General features: G+C 47.0%; 1 protein-coding gene across 2 annotated transcripts; it reads right to left on the reverse strand.

Annotated features, from left to right (window-relative positions):
• Window positions 1–375: 375 nt before the first annotated feature.
• On the reverse strand, window positions 376–25,004 carry RAB14 (RAB14, member RAS oncogene family). 2 transcript variants are annotated; one of them, XM_073640824.1, is made up of 9 exons: window positions 24,918–25,004; window positions 4,201–4,254; window positions 3,654–3,712; window positions 3,429–3,482; window positions 2,536–2,713; window positions 2,243–2,309; window positions 2,070–2,157; window positions 1,954–1,984; window positions 376–1,796 (listed from the first exon to the last, which is right to left on the reverse strand). In XM_073640824.1, exons 3-9 carry the CDS (start codon window positions 3,703–3,705, stop codon window positions 1,619–1,621), a joined length of 648 nt encoding a protein of 215 aa, XP_073496925.1. In that variant the 5' UTR covers window positions 3,706–3,712; window positions 4,201–4,254; window positions 24,918–25,004; the 3' UTR covers window positions 376–1,618. The 2 variants fall into 2 exon arrangements, with proteins under 2 accessions (XP_073496925.1, XP_073496924.1); XM_073640823.1 differs by lacking the exon at window positions 24,918–25,004 and adding an exon at window positions 23,261–23,538.

A 25,004-nucleotide genomic window follows, 5' to 3' on the forward strand; every position in this document is an offset into this window, starting at 1 on the left:
CACCTCTATGGAGAGTTAGTGGCGCAGGCTCTGGATGAGGATTATTACAGATGAGGCTCGGCTGATGTTCCCAAATACTTTCCTGATTTGATGGGAGTTGTTTTTGTACAACAGTTGAGCACCACGTGGCGGTCACTGGTTCTTCTCGTTAATCCCATATAGGAACAACCACTCTTTCTCCACCTCCAGGTTGGGTCTGGGATTATATGAGGTGATGCAATAATGGTCAGTGCTTTGCCATGAAGAAAGGCCCCAGCCAAGACTGGGGGGAGTGGAGAAATGCAGATCCAGTACAGCACCCCCTCATGCAAGCACCGCAGGAACGACAGCGCCACCCACCCCAATGTGAGTGCAGCAGGAAGGACAGACGCAATGTAGATTATCTAGATCCAGGAACTTTATTTACAAATATTTAGATTAATAGCATTTTGTTACATCGAGGGAAAGTAGAGAATCTGTCAGCCCCATCCGCAGGCAGCCGGCGGTCACTGAAGAGCGTGGGGGAGACGAACTGTGGTCATTATCACTGGGTGGATTGTGGTCCCTGCACAAGACACGTTCTGCTTAGTGGATGGATGCAAAATGCATTAACCCCCCCACCCAAAAAAAAGAGCCCGTATTAATCATTAAAAAAGAGGGGCAATATATATATATTCTTGTGGAGGGGGCCGCACCACACAGCCCACCTGTCCTGTTCCAGTTTTGGCCTTGTGTAGAGTCTACAGCGTGTGGATCACTGTGTAATGCTCAGATGTAGCAGTGTCGATTCAGCGCCTCAGACCCAAGCACTGGAATAAATTAACCAGCTAATACCCAACCTGCATAAACCATCGACTGTAGTGTTAAACGCACAAAAAGTCCTTTTACAAAGCGGAATAATGAGATTCTGTAGACACCAATCAGCAAGGGGTAAAAAAAAAAATAAAATAGAAAACACCAAGTGCAACAAGGAAAGGCAGAGCAGTACTGGAGGATGGACCATCGTCATCACCTCACTGATCGGCCCACTAGGGGATAGCTCATAAAAAGCAGCTCAAAAGAAGCCACAGTGCAAAAAAAACTGAAACTGCGGATGCAGAGCTTGCAACATCCTGACCAGGAGGGGCAGGTGGTGGCGGATCTGGCCATTCTGCAGGATTATTATACATCGGAGGTGAAGAGAAAATCAGCACAAAACAGTTTTAGTCGGAAAAGAAATTAAGACAAAAGTATACCCCCCCCCCCCCCTGTACAAGAGGAGGCGACAGGACCTCATCAACCGCGGTATTCACAGCAAATGAAGCGCTCGGCTACAGGGGGACAGAACGGGACAAGTCACAGGAAGAGGAAAGCAAAGTCCAGCCTCGGCTTCTCTACAAACGGCACAGACGGGGGGCTAAGCGGGAGACCATGCAGGAAATGGTGGAGTTTCTGGGTGTTTATTACGCGGCTTCGACTTTGAGAACCTGATTACATCTAGTTACTTAGCAGTTTAGTATCGTGTTACTGTCAGCGCAGTAGAGTCCCCCCCACCTTTAATTTTAACCAGTAGGATGTACAGAAGAGAATGGGGCAGCAAAAAGTACTGCTCGAGCCAGACAGGAGGAAAGGTCAGACACATGGCCCCGCCGACAGGTCACTAGCAGCCGCAGCCTTCTCTCTGAGGTTGGGGTTCGCTGGTTAGCCGGCCTCCTTGGGGTGCTGATGGCTTGTGCTGTACCCCAGACTCGGCAGCATTCAGATCTAGGCTTCCGTCCTGGATATTTTGGTAGATTTTCTTGGCTGCCTCCAGGAATGCATCTTCCACGTTCTCTCCTCTGTGGTGGAAAACAGACAAGTCAGCCATAGGGTGCCAAAGACCCCAAAGTAAGATCACGTGACCTGATATAAGCCAGACAGCCAGGAAAAAAAATAAATAAATAACTCCCACCATCCTCATACACATTCCTCCCCATCACACATACAGTCACTTACGTTTTTGCACTCGCCTCCAGAAACAGGAGACCTAAGTAATAAGAGGTAATATTAGCTGGGGATGATGGCAGGAGGGGGGAGACTACAGGGAATTCAGCCTGGAATGCTCTACGTACCATTCTCCTCAGCAAACTGCTTGGCTTCCTCGTACGTGACGTCACGCTGCGCTTCCAGGTCGGCTTTATTGCCTATAAGAATGATGACCTGTGAGGGAAGAGAAGCCACGTTACTGAGCTGCGGCTGTACTCACATCAATGGCAGGATGTCCACGACCGGTGGTAGCACTTACAGTGTTGGGGTTAGTGAGGTTCCGGGCGTCTGTCAGCCAGCTGCTCAGATGATTATATGTGCTTCTCCTGAAAAGAGGTGACAGACATGAGGCACAGGCAGCTCCCAAGTCACTGACAGCTAGCAGCGATCCTGACAGTGAGGAGGAACAGCAAAGAGCCAAGCACTTTTCACTCTATGCTGAAAAAGCTTCATGGTCTGCCCCCACCGCAAGCAGAGGACCTCGGCTGAGCCCCCAAAGCTTATGAGAACTGAGGGGTCCTGGCTCCAGGCCCCCACATCATTGCCACTTACCTAGTAATGTCATACACCATCAATGCGCCAGCTGCTCCCCGGTAATAGCTGCGGGTGACGGCCCGGAACCGCTCCTGACCCGCCGTGTCCCAGATCTGCAACTTTATCTTCTGTCCACTGACTTCAATTATCCGGGTACCAAACTCAACCCCAATAGTGTGAGGACAGTCCGCCATGACTGGGGGGAGAGTTATGTGATCACAGGAGAGTATATGCACCCAGACATACGCAGTATACAGGATCAGCGCCACATGTCCTCCCTCTCACATACCATAGGACACACCCCAAAGTTTAGAGGAGGAAAATAATTTTTAACCTATTTCCATCATTAGGATCAGTCATGTCAGTGGTCACAGGTGTGTCTTACAGTCCGAATGTAGCTTAATGGGAGCAGCGGTCACATTTACATCACAGGAGTGAGGCAACGCTGCGGGCCCTGGGCTAGGAGAACGGGGTTTCCTGGCGGTGCGAAGCAGGAGCGGAGTCCCCGCTGCACACATTGATCTCCCAGTGGTCTTCAGTAAAATGGCAGCGGAGGTGGCGCATGTACAGATTGAGATCTCAGCTCATCGAACCGAGATCTAAGTCTGCGCATGCGTAGACAACTGATGCCATTTTCCTGAATCCCACCGCGAGATAAGTGTGCACCACCGGGACACCCCCTCCTCCTAGCCCAGGGCCCGCAGCATCGCCCCACTCCTGGCACCGCCGGCTACAGTGGTTACTCTGCTCCTACGTCCTTTAAACCCAGCTCCACCACCACCCCCGGTACCCAACATTTGGACTATAAGATGCACCCCCATTTTCCCCATTCAGGAGGAAAAATGTGAGTCTTATAGTCCAAAAAATATGGCATATTACCCCGCTCTCCTCCCCCTACCGCTATACATTACATTTCTTCTCTGTGAATTGGTGCAGCAGGCAGGATTTCCCCACTCCCATGTCACCTGCAAGAGAAGACGCAAAAACGTTATGTGTGACAGGCACCACTGCCATGTTTCTTCAGTCATGACTGCCAGGTGCAGCCTCCGGGAATGAAAGTATAATGCATTTCCCCTTTCAGTTGGCAGCACCCAGGTCCAGGACCGGCGCCCTCACTGCGCACAGGAGCCACTTACCGATGATGATATACTTGAAGATATAGGAGTAGTTGTACGGTGCAGTAGCCATGATGGCGCTAGAAGGAAACAAAGGAGAAGTGAGAATCAGCATAAAAAAAAAAATAAAAAAAAAGGACCCCTCCACCGCGGAGCAGAAATCATCGAGGTGTCACTCGGGGAGAGGAGAGGCTCAGTGCTGTTGTCCCCCATCCACCATGAAGATAACACAACCTCTCTCCTGCACAAGGTCACATGACCGGGAGTCCATGCGCTTATAGCCAGCTGCTGTTACTATGGTAACTGCAGAGCAAGCACAATACCTCTGTGACACAAGAGGCAGCAATCAGGGGTGTGATGTCTTTCTGTCTATCCTGCGCAGTACCAGCACCATTACTGAGTGCATGGACCCTACAGATGAACAGCGGCAATAACGAGTGCTGGACTCCACTGATCAGATATGGATAACCTGCAGATCCTCTATAATGAAAATCTTCTACAATCTCCAGGGACTGGGGGGGGGGGGTTAATAACACTGCTTTTAATGGAAATGTACCCAAAGATTTACCTGATCAGCGGCGGGAGGAAACAGAACCACCAAATGTCAGCTGAAATCAGAGCCCTGCCGGAGAGAAGAGAGGCATCAGTACACGGGGGGCTCAGGACTCAACACCCTGAACAGACCCTATCCCCACCTGGAGAGGTCATACTCTCCTACCGAAAATTTCCCTGCCACAATTACTCAGGGGTCTCCATCCTCCTGTGATGGATTCAGGGGCAGATTTTCTTCCAGCAGCAAGTCCATGTCTGCGCTGCAGGGGGCGCAAACCAGGATTCAGAACAATTTATAAAAACCTGGAGCCAAGGTCAGGGGTCACTACATACCCCTCAATCACCAATTGATATATACTCACAGACCTAGATCCAGGCATCGGCGGCTCCAGGACAGTCTGACACTACATGGCAGTGTCTGATACTCCGATAATTTCCCAGACCTAGATCTGGGCATTGGCGCCCCACAAACAGATTATGTGTTGCTGCATCTGTCATGCAGTACCACCAATGTCCCAGAAGTTCTCGATTGCATTCAGGTTTGGGGAACGTGGGGGCGGGGGGCTAACATCCAGGAACTGACCGCACACAATGGAGAAGGGGCCCTGGTCCACTGTACCATTGTAAGGTCTGAGGATAGTATTAGCAGTAGTCTGGGGTCCGCTGATGTTACGTGGCAGCTTGTGTGACCCTCCATGCTCTGGACACAATGGAAACCTTGTGATGGCATGTATGGATGTGGCACATGGAGGAGCCATGCCCGTAGATGACAGTAGGCAGTGCAGTGTTCTGTCAGTGTCGACACTGACACTGGAGAACAATCATGTAAGGAAATGGCCTGCAGACAACTCCCCTTTTTTGGTGGTGTCCTGCGGGTCCCCCAAGAGCTCCAGCTGGATGAACCATTGCTTCCAGTCTACACAAACTGACATCTGGAAATGTCAGAAACATGGGTTATACTGAGGTATGTAATGCGTCCAGGGTATTTTTGAGCATATAGTCATACACAAGGAGAAACTAAAACCTGAGAAAAAAAAAGCCCAGTCCACAAGTAAACGGCGCCAACCCATTCCCCTTGAGCTTTTCCACATTACACCCACAAACTTAATCCCTTTACCCCCGAAGGTGGTTTGCACGTTAATGACCAGGCCAATTTTTACAATTCTGACCACTGTCACTTTATGAGGCAATTACTCTGGAACGCTTCAACGGATCCCGCTGATTCTGAAATGGTCTTTTCGTGACGTATTGTACTTCATGATAGTGGTAAAATTTCTTTGATATGATGCATTTATTTGTGAGGAGGAAAAAAAAAAAAAAAATCGGAAATTTGGCAAGAATGTTGAAAATTTCTCAATTTTCATGCCCTTACATCAGAGAGAGATGTCACACAAAATAGTTAATAAATAACATTTCCCACATGTCTACTTTACATCAGCACAATTTTGGAATCAAAATTTTTTTTGTTAGGGAGCTATAAGGCTATGTGCCCACGTTGCAGAAATGAAGCAGAAAATTTCTGCATGTCCTCTCCCGGAAAAACGCATGCGGAATTCCGCATGCGTTTATTGCGCGTTTTCCACATGCGGAATTGCCTTGCGTTTTTAATGCATTGTACAAGGCAATTCCGCTTGAGGAAACGCAAAATTAATGGACATGCTGCGGATTTTTGAACGCAGCATAGACGCTGCGGAAAAATCCGCAGCATGTGCATAGAACTTGCGGAATCCCCTTGGGGACCATGGGGGGCGGATTACCTAGCGTTTCACATGCGATTACGCTGCGGAAATTCCACAGCATATACGCATAAAAAACGCTACATGGGCACCCAGCCTAAGGGTTAGAAGTTGACCAGCAATTTCTCATTTTTCCAACAAAATTTACAAAACCATTTTTTAGGGACCACATCACATTTGAAGTGACTTTGAGGGGTCTATATGACAGAAAATACCCAAAAGTGACACCATACTAAAAACTGCACCCCTTAAGGTGCTCAAAACCACATTCAAGAACTTTATTAACCCTTCAGGTGCTTCACAGGAATTTTGGGAATGTGGAAGAAAAAAAAAATGTTACTTTAGACCCAAATTTTTTATTTTCGTAAAGGTAACAGGACCAAATGGACCTCAAAATTTGTTGTGCAATTTCTCCTGAGCACGCAGACATGTGAGGAAAAAAAAACTGTTTGGGCGCACGGCAGAGAAGGAGCGCCATTTGACTTTTTGAATGTAAAATTTGTTTGAATAATTAGCGGACACCATGTCGCGTTTGGAGAGCTCCTGATGTGCCTAAATAGTGGAAACCCCCCACAAGTGACACCATTTTGGAAACTAGACCCCTCAGGGAACTTATCTAGATGTGTGGTGAACACCTTGAACCCCCAGGTGCTTCACAGAAGTTTATAACATGGAGCTGTGAAAATAAAAAATTCAAACTTTCCACAAAAATGATTTTAGCTCCAATTTTTTTATTTTCACAAGGGTAAGAGGAGAAAATGGACCCCAAAAACTTTTGTGCAATTTCTCCTGAGTACACCAATACCCCATATGTGGGGAAAACGCACTGGTTGGGCACTCGGCAGAGTTCAGAAGGGAAGGAGCACTGTGCGACTTTTTGAATGCAAAATTGTCTGGAATCGAGAGCGGACGCCATGTCGCATTTGTAGAGCCCCTGATGTGCCTAAATAGTGGACCCACAAGTGACCCCATTTGGGAAAGTAGACCCCTCAAGGATTTTTTCAAGGGGTATAGTGAACATTTTGAACCCAGAGGTACAACACAGAATTTGATAACATTAGGTCATCATATTGAATAAGTTGTCATTAGTCTTGAGTGGAAGTGCTCGCAGCTTGAGTTTGCATCGGGTACTCGGGTATGCACCATGTATCACGGGTGCTCAAGTGACATGCTCGAGTCCCCGCCCGCATGTTTCACGGTTATTAGACACCCAAAAAAAAACATGCGGGAATCATTCGTGCATGCCAGGCAATCCCCGCGAGGTTATTTTGGCCGCGAAGCATATGGGGCGGAGACTCAAGCATGTGACTCCAGCACCCACGATACTCAGTGCATACCAGAGCACACGATGCAAACTCAAGTAGCGAGCACTTGCGCTCAACACTAGTCGCCATAGCGTCATTTTTTTTTTTTCTTTACTTTTGAAAAAATCCCAACACCCAACCCAACCCTAACCCTAGAGTTTATTTTTTACGCCGTTCCTCGTGTGGTATTTGTGATTAGATGACTTTATTCTTCGGGTCGGTGCGATTACAGAGATACCAGATTCATATGGGGTTTTTATGATTGACAGCTGTCACACACTAAAAAAAAAACACAACACTTTTAGCAAAGACTAGTTTTTGCATCGCCATATTTTGATAGCTATAATTTTTCCATATTTCGGCCGACAGTCATGTGATGGCTTGATTTTTGCAGGACAAGTTGACGTTTTTATTGGTGACATTTTCAGGCACGTGACATTTTTTGATCGCTTTCTATTCAGATTTTTGGGAGTCAGAATAAACAAAAACCAACAATTCAAGATTTTTTTTTTTATTTATGCCTTTCCGCGTGTGGTGAAATTGATAAGGCAGCTTTATTCTTCGGGTCAGTACGTTTACAGCGGTATCACATTTATATTGTTTGTTTTGCCGCTTTTACACAATAAAAACCATTTTATAGAAAAAATATTTTTTTTGTATCGCTTTATTCTGTATCGCTGTATGGTGGCTGGCTTTTTTGTGGGACAAGATGACGTTTTCAGCGGTACCATTTTTTATTTAATTCGTATTTTTGATCGCGTTTTATTCCATTTTTTGTTTGGCAGTATGATGAAGCATCGTTTTTGGCTTTGTTTTTTATTTTTTTTACAGTGTTCACTATAGGGGTTAACTAGTGGGACAGTTTTATAGGTCAGGTCATTCCGGAAGCGGCGATACCAAATGTGTACTTTCATTGTTTTGGGTTTTTTTTTTCCATAATATTTATGGGTACAGTATACTTTTATTTTTTGGGGAATTTTTTTTTTTTCCCCTTCCACTTTGACACTTTACTTTTACACTTTGTCCCACTATGGGACTTTCACTTTTTGCAGGCTGATCACTTGTACAGCATAGAGATGCAGCAGGAGCCAGGCAGAGGGTTCGGAGCTCCCTCTGCCTTCAGGTCGGCGCCCCCGTGAAGTCATCGCGGGGAGGCCGACCGTTGCCATGGTGACCAGGGGGTCGTCAAGACGTCCCCCAGGTCACCAAGCTATGGAAAGCTCCTGAGACCAATGCACAGCATAGTCTCAGGAGCTTTCAATATAGGTATAATGTATTGCAATCCTAGTGCATTGCAATACATTATACCTGTGAAAAAAGTGAAAGTCCCATAGCGGGACTAAGTAAACACACACACACACACTAATAAATACAGATTTATAGGTAAAAAAAATAAAAATAAACAAAAGCGTACACATATTTGGTATCAACGCGTCTGGAACGACCCGATCTATGAACGTGTCACACTAGTTAACCCTTTCAGTGAACAGCGTAAAAAAAAAAAAAACACATGCGCAACTATGACTTTTCATCATACCACTGAAAAAAAAGTGGAATAAAACGCGATCAAAAAGACGGTTGAAAATATAAATGGTACCGCTGAAAACGTCAACTTGTCCTGCAAAAATCAATTAATTAAAAAGTTACAGCGCTCAGAATAAAGGGTTGCAAAGATAAATTTTTTATAGAAAAAATAATTATGTAAAAGTGCAAAACCATAAAAAAAAATCCATAAATGTGGTACCGCTGTACACGTACTGACCCGAAGAATAAAGCTGCCTTATCAATTTTACCACACAAGTAACAAAAAAAAATAAAAACATGAATTGTTGTTTTTTGTTCATTCTGCCTCCCAAAAATCAGAATAGAAAGCGATCAAAAAATGTAATTTGCTCAAAAATGGTACCAATAAAAACGTCAACTCGTCCCTCAAAAAACAAGCCGTCACATGACTGTTGGCCGAAATATGGAAAAATTGTAGCTCTCTAAATATGGCAATGCAAACAGTTTTTGCAAAAAAAAAAAAGCATCTTTTAGTGAGTGACAGCAGCCAATCATAAAAACCCGATATGAATCTGGCATCGCTGTAATCGCACCGACCCGAAGAATAAAGTCGCTTAATCACTTATACCGCACGAGGAATGATGTAAAAGATAAATAAAACCAATTCTTCACCTGATGTAGATTTGTTTATTCTGCCTCCCAAAGATCGCAGTATGGCTTGGCGCACATTTATCCTGCGCTGAGCGCTTACACCGGGGTTTCCGTGTAAATCTCTGAAATACTTGATTCAGACGGAACCCCCGGCGGAAGATTCCCTGTAATGAGGCAGATGGAGGTACTATGGTCGCAGTCTGACCTATGATCTGGCGGTGTCCATCTTTTTAGGCGTAAATAAAAGCGCAGTCAGCCACAGTTTTGTGCACCTCTGAAAAGAAGGATAATGCTGAACAGAGGCCAGACAGAGTCCAGAGTAACTCTGCTGCCTCATCTCGATATAGTGAATGGATCCCTCAGGGGTTTCATCTGAATCACGTCATTTGGAGATTTAGATGGAAACCCCAAAGTAAGTTCTCAGCGTAGAGCGCCGGATAAATGTTATGTAAAATGTTCCCAATAAAAGCTTCACATAAAAGCCCCCACTCAGGTCTGTCATGTGTTAATGGAAATATAGGGGGCTTCCACGTTACGGGTAGTACAAAGGCTCTGGAAAATCTAAATGGCTCCTCGCCCCCCCAATAGAAATTCAGCAAATTCTGCGCTCCCAAATCCAAATCCCCCCTCCCTTCTGAGCACTGCAGTGTGCCTAAACCACATTTAGTGTCCACATGTTTGGCAGGGGTATAATTTCCAAAATGAGGTCACTTGAGGGGGGATTCTGCTCTTCTAGCATTTAGGGGCTCTGTATATGGGGTATGCAAACTATCCTAGGAAAATCTGCGCTCCAGGAGGCAAATAGCGCTCTGTCCCTCCTGAGTGTTACCGTGTGGCCAAGCAGTACTGTACAACCACATATAAGGTGTTGCCACATTCAGCAGAAGTTATGGGACAAATTTTGGTGCCATTTTTATCCATTATCCAGTGTAAAAAATGTCAAATCTGGGGCTAAAACAATATTTTTGCCGTAAAAATGTAATTATTTTTTCCTCACTGCCCAATGGAATAAATTCTGTGACACACCCTTGGTGTCAGTATGATCACTGCACCCCTAGATGAGTTCATTGAGAGGTGTAGTTTGTAAAATGGGGTCATTTATGGGGGAATCTGCTGTTACAGCACCTCAAGGGATCTCTTAGTGGGTCATGGCACCCACAAACCATAACAGTAAAATCTGTACTATAATATGGTGCTCCTTCCTTTCTGACCTTTGCACTGTGCCTCAAAAGTAGTTGCCAATTACATTGTAGGGTATTGGTGTACTCAGGAGAAACCGCACAACAAAATGAGAGGTCCATTTTCTCCTGTTACCCTTGTGCAAATAAAAAATTTGGGGCTAAAGGAAAATTTTGGTAATTTTTTTATTTTCACGGCTCTAAGTTATAAACTTCTGTGAAGCACCTGGGGGTTCAAAGTGCTCATAACACATCTAGATAAGTTCATTGAGGGGTCTAGTTTCCAAAATGGGGTCACTTGTGGGGGGTTTCCGCTGTTTAGGCACCTCAGGGGCTCTCTAAATGCGACATGGCGTTCGCTGATTCCAGCAAATTTTGAATGCAAAAAGTCAAATGGCGCTCTTTCCCTTCCGAACCCTGCCGTGCGCCCAAACAGTGGTTTTCTGCCACATATAGGGTATCTGAGTGCTGAGGAGAAATTGCACAACAACTTTTGGGGTCTATTTTCTCCTGTTACCCTTGTGAAAATAAAAAATGGGGGCTAAAAGAAAATTTGTGTTTTTTTTTTAAATGGGGTTGCTTGTTCGGGGTTTCCACTGTTTAGGCACATCAGGGGCTCTCCAATTGCAACATGGCGTTCACTGATTATTCCAGCAAATTTAGAATAAAAAAAAAATGGTCTAAATTTAATATTTTGTTAAAAAAAGTTAATGTTATGTGAAAATGATACTTTTTTCCTTCCACGTTGCTTCAGTTCCTGTGAAGCACCTGAAGGGTTAATAAACTTCTTGAATGTGGTTTTGAGCACCTTGAGGGGTGCAGTTTTTAGAATGGTGACACTTTTGGGTATTTTCTGTCATAAAGACCTCTCAAAGTGACTTCAAATGTGATGTGGCCCCTAAAAATAATAAAAAAATGGTTTTGTAAATTTTGTTGGAAAAATGAGAAATCGCTGGTCAACTTTTAACCCTTATAGCTCCCTAACAAAAAAAAAAAATTTGGCTCCAAAATTGTGCTGATGTAAAGTAGACATGTGGGAAATGTTATTTATTAACTATTTTGTGTGACATATCTCTCTGATTTAAGGGTATAACAATTTAAAGTTTGAAAATCTCAAAATTTTAAACATTTTCACCAAATTTCTGTTTATTTTACAAATAATTGCAAGTCATATCAAATAAATTTTACCACTATCATGAAGTACAATATGTCACGAAAAAACAATCTCAGAATCAGGGGGATAAGTTGAAGCGTTCCAGGGGTATGAATTACCTCAAAGTGACAGTGGTCAGAATTGAAACAAATTAGCCCGGTCATTAACCTACAAAGTGGCTCGGTTCTTAACCCTAGAACGCATGGGGGCCTCGCAGGCCCGCCCTGTTAATTGTTTTCTATTTTCTGCAAGATTACTTTAGTTAGAATTTTGAAACTCTAGGTATTCCTCAGGAATATAGCTGTTTGTCATTTCCAGTTGTTCATTTATTTTTATGTTACAGGCATTTTCAGTATAACAACTCTTTTTTGAAAATACCCATTTTTATGGTCATGCGTTCTAGGGTTAAGGAGTCAAGTTTGCAGGTGTAATGTGGAAAAATTCACAGGGTTACTTTTTCAAGGTATGGTATGTATAATACAGCAATCATTCCAGTCCTCACGCTGCCCTGTGTAACCCGGTGGCTGTGAACTGCGATAACCTGACGTCACCGCTCGTCACAGCAGCCATGTTCTCGTGGAGCACAGCGCAAGAAACGGCAGCACTGGCTGCTGCTCCAGTCTATGGAGCGCCTACAGGGCTTCATAGGCTGGACGAAGAGGACTGGGATCTTCATGGGACCTCCATTTGGACTACGGTGGACAGATGTGGATTTTTTTTTTTTCATAAATGGGCGAAAGAGGGAAATTGCCAGGGAGTGATTTTTTACAAATAAATGACTTTTGAGTGTGTTTCTTTATTTTTACTTTGGGGTTTGTGACACCTTTCCATTACTAACCCAAGGGCTTGAAGTCACCGCAAGCGGCTAACATCAACCCCACAATCCCATTACCCAGATTGCCAACGCACCAGGGTAATCGGGAAGAGCCGAGGCTAAGCGCCAGAATTGGCACATCTAATGGATGATCCATTTCTGGGGCGGCTGCGTGCTGGTCTTAGTAGGCTGGGAAAGGGCCAATATCCATGGACCTTCCCAGCCCGCAGCTGTCTGCGTAGACTTTGCTGGTAGCTAACAAACAGGTCATTTTTTTAGGGCACCCTCCCCACCACCACCCCCACACACACACACATTTTTAATAACCAGTTAAGGCTAAGCAGACAGCTGTGAGCAGATATTAATAGGCTGGGAAGCTCCAAGGTTATTGGGCCCTTCCCAGCATAATAAGACCAGCTCATAGCTGTCATCTTCCCCTTAGCTGGTTATTAAAAATAAGGGGGACCCCATGCCATTTTTCTTATTTTATTTTTTTAACTAAATACATGTACAATAAAATACACACACACGGCACTAATTATATACAGGTGCATCTCACTAAATTAGAATATCAAAAAGTTAACTTATTTCAGTTCTTCAATACAAAAAGTAAAACTCAAGTCATTACAAACAGTGATCTATTTCAAGTGTTTATTTCTGTTAATGTTGATGATTATGGCTTACAACCAATGACAACACAAAAGTCATTATCTCAGTAAATTAGAATAATTAACAAAAAACACCTGCAAAGGCTTCCCTTAGTCTGTTTCAGTAGGCTCCACAATCATGGGGAAGACTGCTAACTTGACAGATGTCCAGATGGCAGTCATTGACACTGAGTAAATGCAAGTAAATTTTGCATTTTATTTGGAAATCAAGGTCACAGAGTCTGGAGGAAGAGTGGAGAGGCCACAATCCAAGCAGCTTGAGGTCTAGTGTGAAGTCTCCACAATCAGTGATGGTTTGGGGAGCCATGTCATCTGCTGGTGTAGGTCCACTGTGTTTTATCAAGACCAAAGTCAGTGCAGGAAGATTTACAGCACTTCATGCTTCCCTCTGCCGACAAGCTTTTTGGAGATGGACATTTCATTCTCCAGCAGGACTTGGCACCTGTCCACACTGCCAAAAGTACCAATACCTGGTTTAAAAACAACAGTATCACTGTGCTTGATTGGCAGCAAACTCGCCTGACCTTAACCCCATAGAGAATCTATGGGGTATTGTCAAGAGGAAGATGAGAGACACCAGACCCAACAATGCAGACGAGCTGAAGGCTGCTATCAAAGCAACCTGGGCTTCCATAACACCTCAGCAGTGCCACAGGCTGATCGCCTCCATGCCACGCCGCATTGATGCAGTAATTGATGCAAAAGGAGCCCCGACCAAGTATTGAGGGCATTTACTGAACATACATTTCAGATTTTAAAAACCTTTTTCAAGCTGTTGTTATAAAGTATTCTAATTTACTGAGATAATGACTTTTGAGCTTTCATTGGCTGTAAGCCATAATCATCAACATTATCAGAAATAAACACTTGAAAAAGATCACTGTTTGTAATGACTCTATATAAAATAGCCAGTCTTCAGACCTGAACCCAATAGAACAGTGGTCCCCAACCTTTTTTGCACCAGGGACCGGCTTGAAGCAAGATCATTTTTCCATGGCCAGGCAAGGAGGGGGTGGGGTGGGCGGGGCTTTGGTCATATGGGGGCGGGGTAATGGAGGGATTTGGAGTTTAGTGCATACTTATCATATAGTGTAGACCAGGTCCCCGCCAGGAGCCCCACATAATGTGCTGTGCCAGGAGCCGCATCACTGAGGCCCCATCACGCCCTGCAGCAGGACAGGGCAGCTGTCCTGACAGCTGCTGTTCAGCTGCATTTACTTCATCCCAGGGGCGGACACAGACTGTAGTGGGCCCCTGTGCAAGAAATTTTTGGGGGCCCCCCCCGCCCTTCATAAGGCAACAAAGTTATGTAAATATAACTCCCCCATGTGCATCTCTCACCCCCCCATGTGCAGCTCACCCCCGTGCATCTCTCATCCACCCCCCGTGCATCTCTCATCCACCCCCCGTGCATCTCTCCCCTCCCCCCATGTGCATCTCTCATCTCTCCCCTCCCCCCATGTGCATCTCTCATCTCTCCCCTCCCCCCATGTGCATCTCTCATCTCTCCCCTCCCCCCATGTGCATCTCTCATCTCTCCCCTCCCCCCATGTGCATCTCTCATCTCTCCCCTCCCTCCCATGTGCATCTCTCATCTCTCCCCTCCCTCCCATGTGCATCTCTCATCTCTCCCCTCCCCCCCATGTGGATCTCTCCCCTCCCCCCATGTGGATCTCTCATCTCTCCCCTCCCCCCATGTGCATCTCTCCCCTCCCCCCATGTGCATCTCTCCCCTCCCCCCATGTGCATCTCTCCCCTCCCCCCATGTGCATCTCTCCCCTCCCCCCATGTGCATCTCTCCCCTCCCCCCATGTGCATCTCTCCCCTCCCCCCATGTGCATCTCTCATCTCTCCCCTCCCCCCATGTGCATCTCCCATTCCTGCCCACTCCTAGTTAATTGTATTTAAAAAAAAATAAAACTTGTTATACTTACCCCCATGCGATCCCTGCAGAATCCTGGCGCTCGTCCAAATCGCTGACACCAGGTTCTCCTGACTTCCGGCCATGTGACGGCGCCGTCACATGACCGGAAGTCAGGGGAATCATGAAGGTGCTGCCGCAGCAGCGCAGCGCTAAGATGTCCCGGACCCGGCGCTTAGCATGCAGCCGGGGGCCCCATGAGGAGAGAGACGCACAAGAGGGGGGCTCCTACCGGCCGGGCCCCATACTGGAGTCAGGGCAGTCATGCCCTGATGGCGGCCCTGCTGGAGGCTGGAGGGGCCCCCTCTCCCCGCGGACCGGCTGAAAAACCCGAATGGCCCGGTCCTGGTCCGCGGACCGGCGGTTGGGGACCTCTGCAATAGAAAGTCTTTGGAGGGAGCTGAAACTCAATGACAGCCCCGAAACCTGAAAGATCTGGAGACGATCTGTATGGAGTAGAGGGCCAAAATCCCTGCTACAGTGTGTGCAAAATTGCAAACAAAGGTTTCTGTACCAAATATTAAGTTCTGTTTTTCTATTGTATCAAATACTTATTTCATGCAATAAAATGCAAATTAAATAAAAGTCATAAAATGTGATTTCCTGGATTTTGTTTTTTTTAGATTCTGTCTCTCACAGATGAAGTGTACCTACGATAAAAACTACAGATCTCTCCATTCTTTGTAGGTGGAAAAACTTGCAAAATCGGCAGTGTATCAAATACTCATTTTCCTCACTGTATAGGACTCCAATTCACTCTGTAATGCAAAAAAAAAAACCACCTTTTATCATACTCCTCTATGGGGCGGTCTTTTCTGATGGGCGTCGTTGATTTTCATCCTGCGCCTCTTCTTCTTGCGATGCCGTCCTCCTTCTCCGCTTCGCGTGGATGATGTGTCCTACGTGTTCCCTCTCGTGTTTCGTGCGCCTGCGCAGGTGCACTTCTCTCGGCCCATGCCGAGGGCAGAGCAAAGTACTGTTCCGCGCATGTGTGGGGAAAGGCGCCGGCGCATGCTCATTGCAATACTTTGCTCTGCTCTCGGCAAGGCAGAGAGAAGTGCACCTGCGCAGAAGCGGGATGGGGAACACTGGATGATGCAGGACACGTCATCCACGCGAAACAGATAACGACGGCATCTCAAGAAGAGAGGAGGTGCCAAACCAAGACCTGCGACCCCCATCAGACTGGACCGCCATGTATGCAAGTATAATAAAAGGTGGGGTTTTTTGCCTTACAGGGCAAATTGGAGTCATATATACAGCATTTTAGAATGCTGTCACATGGGGCTGAAAGGTGGTGGCCGTAGGTTATATGGGAAAAACCTGGTGACAGGTTCCCTTTAACATAAAACTTAAAGGCAGAAAAACCCACAAACAACAACTGAAGTGAGCAGCAGTAAACACCTGGCAAAGCAACATATAGGAGGAAACCCAGTGTTTGCCTGAAATCTGGAAGCCATAGACGTCACCCATTATTGCCTGCAAAGGATTCTCTAAAGTATTAAAGGGGTTGTCCGGTGAAAATAGACAAGTCTGCAGTCACTGTGTGTGACTGCAGACTTATGAATCCCCCCAGCACGCACACTTTGCACTGCCGGGATTCCCCGGTTTCTGAGCCGGGATCGGCGGGTATGTATGCGTTATTCATACTCCCGGCAAGAGCCCGTCCAGTGGGCGAGACCTCGCTCCATACACTTGTATAGAGAGGCCGCGCCCTGTTTAGTGACACAGCCATCCAGTGGGCGTAGCCAACTAGAAAGCACGGCCTTGCCCCATACAAAGTGTATGGAGCGAGGCCACGCTCACTGGATGGGAGTATGTAGAACACATGCATACCCACTGGTCCCTGCAGTCACACAGTGACTGTAGACATTAGAATTGGACCGGACAACCCATTTAACCCCCCCTTAAAGACCGCCGTAACGCATTTTTACAGCAGTCATTAAGGGTACTTCTTCCATAGCGCTGTGAAAATAAGTCACTGTGGAACAAGTGTATAGCATCGCTATGTGAAGGACCTGCCATGACGTCACTGAGTCATGTCACCTGTCACATGACTCAATGACGTCACTGCAGGTCCTTCACACCACCGTGAGCCGCCCAAGACACCAGCCGCATCAGAGAAAACACCGGGAGGACATCGGAAGGTAAGTATAATCTTTTTTTTTTTTTTTTTTTTTTAACCATTCTTCTTCCCCTTTTTTTTTCTTTAACTAACTTGGTCACACTACTATAAATCCATGCCGGTTGCATGGATTTATATAGTGTGGACAAGTTGTCAAACACTTTTCCAAGTGATGCTAAAATCGCTTGGAAAAGCGCTTGATAACCTGCATGAAAAAAATGCATGCAAAAACGCTTGACAAACTTTTACCTGGCAGGAAAAACGCATATAAAAACCGCATGCATTTTTTCTTGCCAGGGAGAAACGGAAAAAAATATGCAGCATTTCTGCATCGTGGGCACATAGCCTTACTGGAGCAAAAACGATATAAACATGTAACTGCAGCATCTCAGATGTCGAGCGAGGAGACCACAGAAGTTACCACCTTATACATTCCCTGTAGTTATCTAAAGAAGCAGAAAGCTGAACCAATGTGTGTGACACAATCCGGCGCACACTGCAGAGGAACTGCATGCATGGGGGTTGTTCACGGAGGAAGCTGCTCCTAATGCCCAGGCACAAAAAAGCCACCACAACCTGCGAGATCCAGGCTGAAAAATATGATGATACTGGGGACTCTATACTCTGGATGGATGTGATCGCAAAGGGGACAACAGAGAAAACTGCATGGTGCCTCCAGTGAGACCTGGTGCTGGCAGTGTCCTTATGTAGGGGCACATGAGCGCTGCTGGTGTCGGGAAGGTTACAGGTCATTGATGGGATCATGAAGCCACAGATATCCTGCTCTAGAGTGACAAGATGCTGCCAGCACTCTGGGTCTTTGGTAGACGTGCACTTTTCCAAAATGACAATGTTACAAAACTCCCATCTGCTGCATTTCTGAAGAACAGTGTGACAGTGACTCAGTGGCCAAGTGTCTCCTGATCTGACCCAACCGGACACTTATGGGGAATTATGAAGAGACAAGTTGTGTGCACCATCCGGGCTCTAGAAGAGCTCCTTATGAAGAATGGAAAGAGACTGATGTAACATATCGCCAACTTCTTCATTCCAGGCCTAGAAGACTTGGTGCCATCCTTACAAATCATGGAGGTCATAAAATACTAGAAATAGGAGTTTTTGATGTGGTGTGTACTCATTTTTGCATCAATTACAGTAAAATTTTACATTTTGCAGAGAAATCTCTCTCTCTCTCTCTCTCTCTCTCTCTCTATATATATAACTTTTTTTTTTTTTTTTTTTTTAACTTACCGTCATGTTATGGGTTAAAAAAAAATGTTCTATGAAAGTCAGAATGTTGGAAATAATTGTGTTCAGTGAGGTATTGATTACAATCTTACTTTTCACAAGGGGTGTACTAATATATGCTGAGCATAAAAAAAAAAAAAAAATAGTGCCAGACATGACGTTATAACAGAATACACTGTGCAGATATCACCAGATCATCATTTCCTGCAGATTTTCCACCTCCACCTGAATGATCCTGAATGCTCATTGGATAAAGCCAATCAGGTGACGTGTAATTGTATAATGAGGGGGTGTGGCTTCCAGATGCCATGTCATTTGTTAGGGGGCAGCTTGTTCTCGAGCAAAATGAGAAGTCAGATTGTTCCTAGTCTACAGAGGATGCAGCTCCTGAGATTGTCAAAAATTGGGGTGATCACAGAACCAGCACCACAGAGACATGGCCAAGGTGAGGGGGCTCAGCCCGACCACCACTGAGCAAGACACAGGAGAGAGGTGTCAGGTCTGGGCCCAGAAATATCTGATACAGATTGTTCACGGGATTATGGACTGATGAGTTGAGAGCGACACTGGATGGAATGGATGATTGGGACCGTGGCTGGATCAGTACCAGGTACAGACAAAACCACACTGACTCATTGGGGATTCTTCACTTTCTGGACTGATGATACTGGCGACAATCAGTAATAACTTGTCCACCAGCAGCATAGGAGGCCGGATCACTCTGCGCAGTGTTAGGGCTCTTTCAGACGTCAGTGTTTTGAGTACGTGTGGTGACAGTTTCCACGCATAGACCCATTCAAATGAATGTGTCTGCACATGTCAGTGTTTTCACAGACCGTGTGTCCGTGGGCAAAACATGCTGACATGTCTTTTTATTATTTTATTTTTTTTTTTTACTGCTGCACGGTCCACAAAACGTCCCACGCTGATGACATCAGTGTGTCATCCGTGTAACACACACCGGCGTCTGGGAATCAGTGTACAGTTAGCGCTGTTCCCAAGCACCAGGTGCTGATCGCTGCCCTCATCATTGTGCCCAGCAATCAGCACCAGAAGGGGACTATGATGAGAGTAGTAGTCTGCTCCTGCTGTAAAAATAAGAATAAAAAAAATAAAAATCCATGGGCCCCAGAGCTGCCCTCAGTGAGTGACAGGACACTGATCTCAGCAGAGGTCCAGGGCGCGCTCGCTGCAGGAGTCATTCTACCCGGCTCCTTGGCATGAGCGGTCGCATGGATTACAGCGGGGGACAGGTGAGTATATGGATTTTTTTATTTTATTCTTATTTTTACAGTTGGATCGGAGACAGCGGGAGAAGACTACTACTCATCATGGTCCCCTTCTGGTGCTGATCGCAGCACCGGCAGGGGACAATGATGAGGGCAGCGTTCAGCACCCGGGGCTTGGGAACAGCACTAACTGTACACAGATTCCCAGGTTTCCGGTATGTGTGATCCTGATTTTTCCAGTACCGGAAATATCCGGACATGCAAAACGCGCCTAAGTGTGTACATACAATTAGGCCCAGAAATATTTGGACAGTGACTGAATCTTCATTTCAGCTCTGCACGCCACTATTTTGGAATTAAAATGAAACAACGGAGATGCAATTGAAGTGCAGACTTTCAGGTTTAATTAAAAGGGTTGAACAAAAATATCCTGAGGAACATTTAGGAATTGCAACCATTTTTTCTACAAAGCCTCCTCATTTCAGAGGCTCAAAAGTAATTGGACAAATTAACTTCACAATAAATAAAATGTTCATTTTTAATACTTTGTAGAGAATCCATTGCAGGAAATGACAGCCTGAAGTCTGGAAGCCATGGACGTCACCAAACACTGGGTTTCCTCCTCTGTGAGGCTTTGCCACCTTTACTGCAGCTGACTTCAGTTGTTGCTTGTTTGTACGTCTTTCTGACTACGTTCTGTCTTAAAGGGTACCTGGCACCAGAAAAACGCTATTAACCTGCCCAGTGCCCGCACTTACCTGAACGCTGTGGGGAGAAAATGAACTTTACCCTACCCCCCCCCCCCACCCCCAGTAGCAGCACCGATTCAGTCATTGATCTGTGTATAGTCAGAGGTGGCTGTAATCGCGCCCCCTGCGCCTGCTGCTGACACCAGCTCAACACTATGGCCGGCTGTCAGTTAGGACCGGGGGTCGCAATTGCAGCCACGGCTCTGTGTACTCAGAGTGGTGACTGAAGCAGTGCCATCCTGTGACTGAAACCCGAACGCTGCCACGGTGAATAAAGTTAATTTTCTCCCTGCAGTGTTAAGATAATTGCAGGTACCGGGCAGGTTAGTAAAGCTATTACGCTGCAGGTTAACCCCACATCGGCAGGTTAATAGCGTTTTTTTCTGGTGACAGGTTCCCTTTCAGCATGTGAAATGCTGCTCGATCGGGCTGAGATCTGGTGATGACTCGGCCATTGCAGAATATTCCACTTCTTTGCCTTAAACTCCTGGGTTACTTTTGCAGGATGTTTTGGGTCATTGTCCATCTGTCCTGTGAAGCGGAATCCAATCAACCTTGCTGCATTTGGTTGAATCTGAGCAGAAAGTATCGTCCTGTACACTTCAGAATTCATCCGGCTGCTTCTGCCTTCAGTCACATCATCAATAAACACTAGTGACCTAGTACCATTAGAAGCCATGAATGCCCGCACCATCACAGTGCCTCCACCATGTGTTACCGAGGATGTGCTGTGCTTTGGATCATGAGCCGCTCCACGCCTTCTCCATACTTTCTTCTTCTTCCCATCACTCTGGTACAGGTTGATCTTAGTTACATCTGTCCAAAGAATGCTTTTCCAGAACTGGGCAGCTTCTTTACATGTTTTTTTGGCAAAGTCTAATCTGGCATTTCTATTTTTAAGGCTGATTAATGATTTGCACCTTGTAGTGAACCCTCTGTATTGGCGCTCATGAAGTCTTGGAGAGTGTTCATCATCTGGATGGATGTGATGGGGCTTTTCTTCACCATGGAAAGGATTCTGCGATCATCCACCACTGTTGTCTTCTGTGGTCGTCCTTTTTGAGGTCCCACGCTCACCAGTGCATGTTTTTTTTTTTTTGTTGCAGAATTGACCAAACTTTTGATTTGGCCACTCCTAACATTTCTGCTATCTACCTGGATTTCTTCTTTTTTCAACTTAGCGATATTTTTCTTCTATTGAGAGCTCCTTTAACCGCATGTTGTAGAAACAGCTTCCAAATGCAAATGTCACACCTGGAATCAACTCCAGACCTTTTACCTGCTTACTAGATGATTAACAAGTGAATTGCCCATTAAAGAGCTTTCATTATAATTGTCCTATTACTTTTCGTCCCTTTAAAAAGAGGCAGCTACATATTAAAGAGCTGTAATTCCTACACCCTTACTCCAATTAGGATGTGAATATCCTCAAATTAAAGCTGACAGTCTGCATGTTAAGCCCATATTGATTATATAACTGTATCTTGAATCTGTTTTGGTAAACCGCGAAAAAGACAAAACTTGTGTCAAAGTCCAAATATTTCTGGACATACGTGTGTCCGGTCTATGACAGACGAGGCTCCATCCTGTCATCACTGAGTCACATCGCTCAGTGTGGAGCCTCCATCACTTTTCCTCTGTAACAAATGGGACAATCTCCTCCCTTATCCAGCAATAGCGGGGGCCATGCACCGGGAGGAGAGAGTGTGTGAGGGAGAGGGGGGAGCTCGGAGGCCATACCCCGGGAGGAGTGGGGTGGAGCTCGGGGGCCGTACCCCGGGAGGAGAGAGTGTGTGAGGGAGAGGGGGGAGCTCGGGGGCCGTACACCGGGAGGAGGGGAGCTCGGGGGCCGTACCCCGGGAGGAGAGAGTGTGTGAGGGAGAGGGGGGAGCTCGGGGGCCGTACACCGGGAGGAGGGGAGCTCGGGGGCCGTACACCGGGAGGAGGGGAGCTCGGGGGAGAGCTCGGGGGCCGTACACCGGGAGGAGGGGAGCTCGGGGGAGAGCTCGGGGCCGTACACCGGGAGGAGGGGAGCTCGGGGGAGAGCTCGGGGCCGTACACCGGGAGGAGGGGAGCTCGGGGGAGAGCTCGGGGCCGTACACCGGGAGGAGTGGGGTGGGGGGAGAGCTCGGGGCCGTACACCGGGAGGAGTGGGGTGGGGGGAGAGCTCGGGGCCGTACACCGGGAGGAGTGGGGTGGGGGGAGAGCTCGGGGCCGTACACCGGGAGGAGTGGGGTGGGGGGAGAGCTCGGGGCCGTACACCGGGAGGAGTGGGGTGGGGGGAGAGCTCGGGGCCGTACACCGGGAGGAGTGGGGTGGGGGGGGGGAGCTCGGGGCCGTACACCGGGAGGAGTGGGGTGGGGTCGGGTCGGGAGGAGTGGGGGGGAGCTCGGGGCCGTACACCGGGAGGAGTGGGGTGGGGGGAGAGCTCGGGGCCGTACACCGGGAGGAGTGGGGTGGGGGGAGAGCTCGGGGCCGTACACCGGGAGGAGTGGGGTGGGGGGGGGAGCTCGGGGCCGTACACCGGGAGGAGTGGGGTGGGGTCGGGAGGAGTGGGGAGGAGTGGGGGGGAGCTCGGGGCCGTACACCGGGAGGAGTGGGGTGGGGGGAGCTCGGGGCCGTACACGGGAGGAGTGTGGGTGGGCTGAGCTCGAGGCCCTAAACGGGAGGAGTGTGGGGTAGGGGGAGCTCGGGGCCGTACACCGGGAGGAGCTGGTCGGGGTCGCCGGGTGTCATATCTGCAGGGAGATGTCAGCGGGGTCTGGGGAGGTTTACACCGGTGCAGCCGTCATATTACCGAATGTCTCTGCTCCGGCGTCCGCAGCTGTCGGTGCCTCCGTGTCCGGTGACTGGCAGGCGGGGTGAGGAGGAAGAGGCCTCGGTGTCGCGCTGTCCTCCCGGTGTTTCTCTCTTCCTCTCTCTCCAAGATGGCTGCGGCGCTTGCACGGGGTTTCCCTGCGCGCTCCCAACGGGTCAGGGATGGGCGGGGCCATCATACACGCGCAGAACCACCGCAGCAATAGGCGAGGACGAGCGCGATCATGAGACCCGACCGGAAGATCACGTGTCCGGGGAGGTTAACTCCCTCCTCTCCGCTCCCGAGCGCTTTGTTTCCGTAGTTTCAGGATGTGGGCGTGGCCTCGCGCAGCTACAACCCAAAACTGAGACAGTTTTCCATAGCAACCAATCAGGTGTCTGCTTTTATTTTTCCTTCAGCTGTGTAGAAATGGTAGCTGCAATCTGATTGGTTATTGTTAGAGAATCCCAGCATCCCTTGTACTATCATATATAGTGTTATAATTATCCCACAACCTCTGCCACTGACTTGTCAGGAACACCGCTGCTTAGGACATGTCTCTGCTGCTACTGTACAGGGGGCTCCTCTCCACTCACCTATTGTAATAGACTGACAATGAGCTGAGCGCCCCCCACAGACGGTCTGTCCCCACGTCCACGTCATACTTTACACTGGCACCACTCACCATTTCACCAGGCAGTGAGATGCCTGCACAAGGGAACACACTGGTACACTTGCACACCCAGATTAGATTCTAATCCAGTTTTAGCCCTCATTTCTGCTGTTGGCCATATTTTCCCCCAGGAATCTCCAAGAGAAACAATATGGCCGTCATTTTACCGAACATCCTTCCAGAATTCTATACATACCACACATGAATATGATATATCCATAATTCAGGGAGATATTACATTCCTGGGGGTTGCAAGCAGTGGCATAATTAGAGTCTGATAGGCCCCGGTGCAAGATTTGGACTGGGCCCCCCCATCCTGAGTGTATATATATATATATATATATATATATATATAATCCTGTTATATAGGCCCCGCATCCTGTCCATATTCTGGTATATGTCCCCCGTTCTGCTGCTGTTCTTTCATGTATAGAAAAAACAGAAAAAAATAAACCATTATACTCACCAGGGATGTACATAGAAGTCACGAGACCCCATAGCAGAAGTATAATGCACCCCCCATAGTCATCCATATAGTATAATGCACAGCCCATAGTCCTCTCTAGAGTATAATGCACCCCCGTAGTCCTCCATATAGTATAATGCACCCCCATAGTCCTAAATATAGTATAATGCACCCCCATAGTTCTTAATTTAATATAATGCACTCTCCATATGGTATAATGCGCCTTCCATAGTCCTCCATATAATAATAATGTACCCCATAATATAATAATAATTTTTATTTATATACCACCAACATATTCCGCAGCACTTTAGAAGTATGTAGAGACATGTCCAGACAATAAAAACAATACAATGTAACACATTTCAACAGTTTCAGGGGGAGTGAGGGCCCCCCATAGTCCTCCATAAGTATAATACACAGACTATATCACAGACCATAGTCATCCATATAGTATAATACACAGCCCATGTAGTAGTATGGCCACCGTGAACTCACTGATTTAAAAAAATAAATACCTTCCATCCTTTCCCCTGCCACGCGGCGTCCTCTTCTTAAGCCGGCAGCTGACTTCAGCGTGCAGGAGCACATGACATCACTGCCAT

Source organism: Phyllobates terribilis, unplaced genomic scaffold, assembly GCF_046119375.1.
Source record: "Phyllobates terribilis strain yellow unplaced genomic scaffold, ASM4611937v1 Scaffold_7__3_contigs__length_470593459, whole genome shotgun sequence".
Classification (NCBI taxonomy): Eukaryota; Metazoa; Chordata; class Amphibia; order Anura; family Dendrobatidae; genus Phyllobates; species Phyllobates terribilis.

Excerpts from the sequence above, each read along its gene's own strand:
- RAB14 (XM_073640824.1), bottom strand. The coding sequence starts at position 3,705 with ATGGCTACTGCACCGTACAACTACTCCTATATCTTCAAGTATATCATC. Across the intron at positions 2,310-2,535 it reads ATGGTGTATGACATTACTAG|GAGAAGCACATATAATCATC; the intron begins GTAAGTGGCAAT and ends ACCTCTTTTCAG. Across the intron at positions 1,985-2,069 it reads GCAGTTTGCTGAGGAGAATG|GTCTCCTGTTTCTGGAGGCG; the intron begins GTACGTAGAGCA and ends CTTATTACTTAG.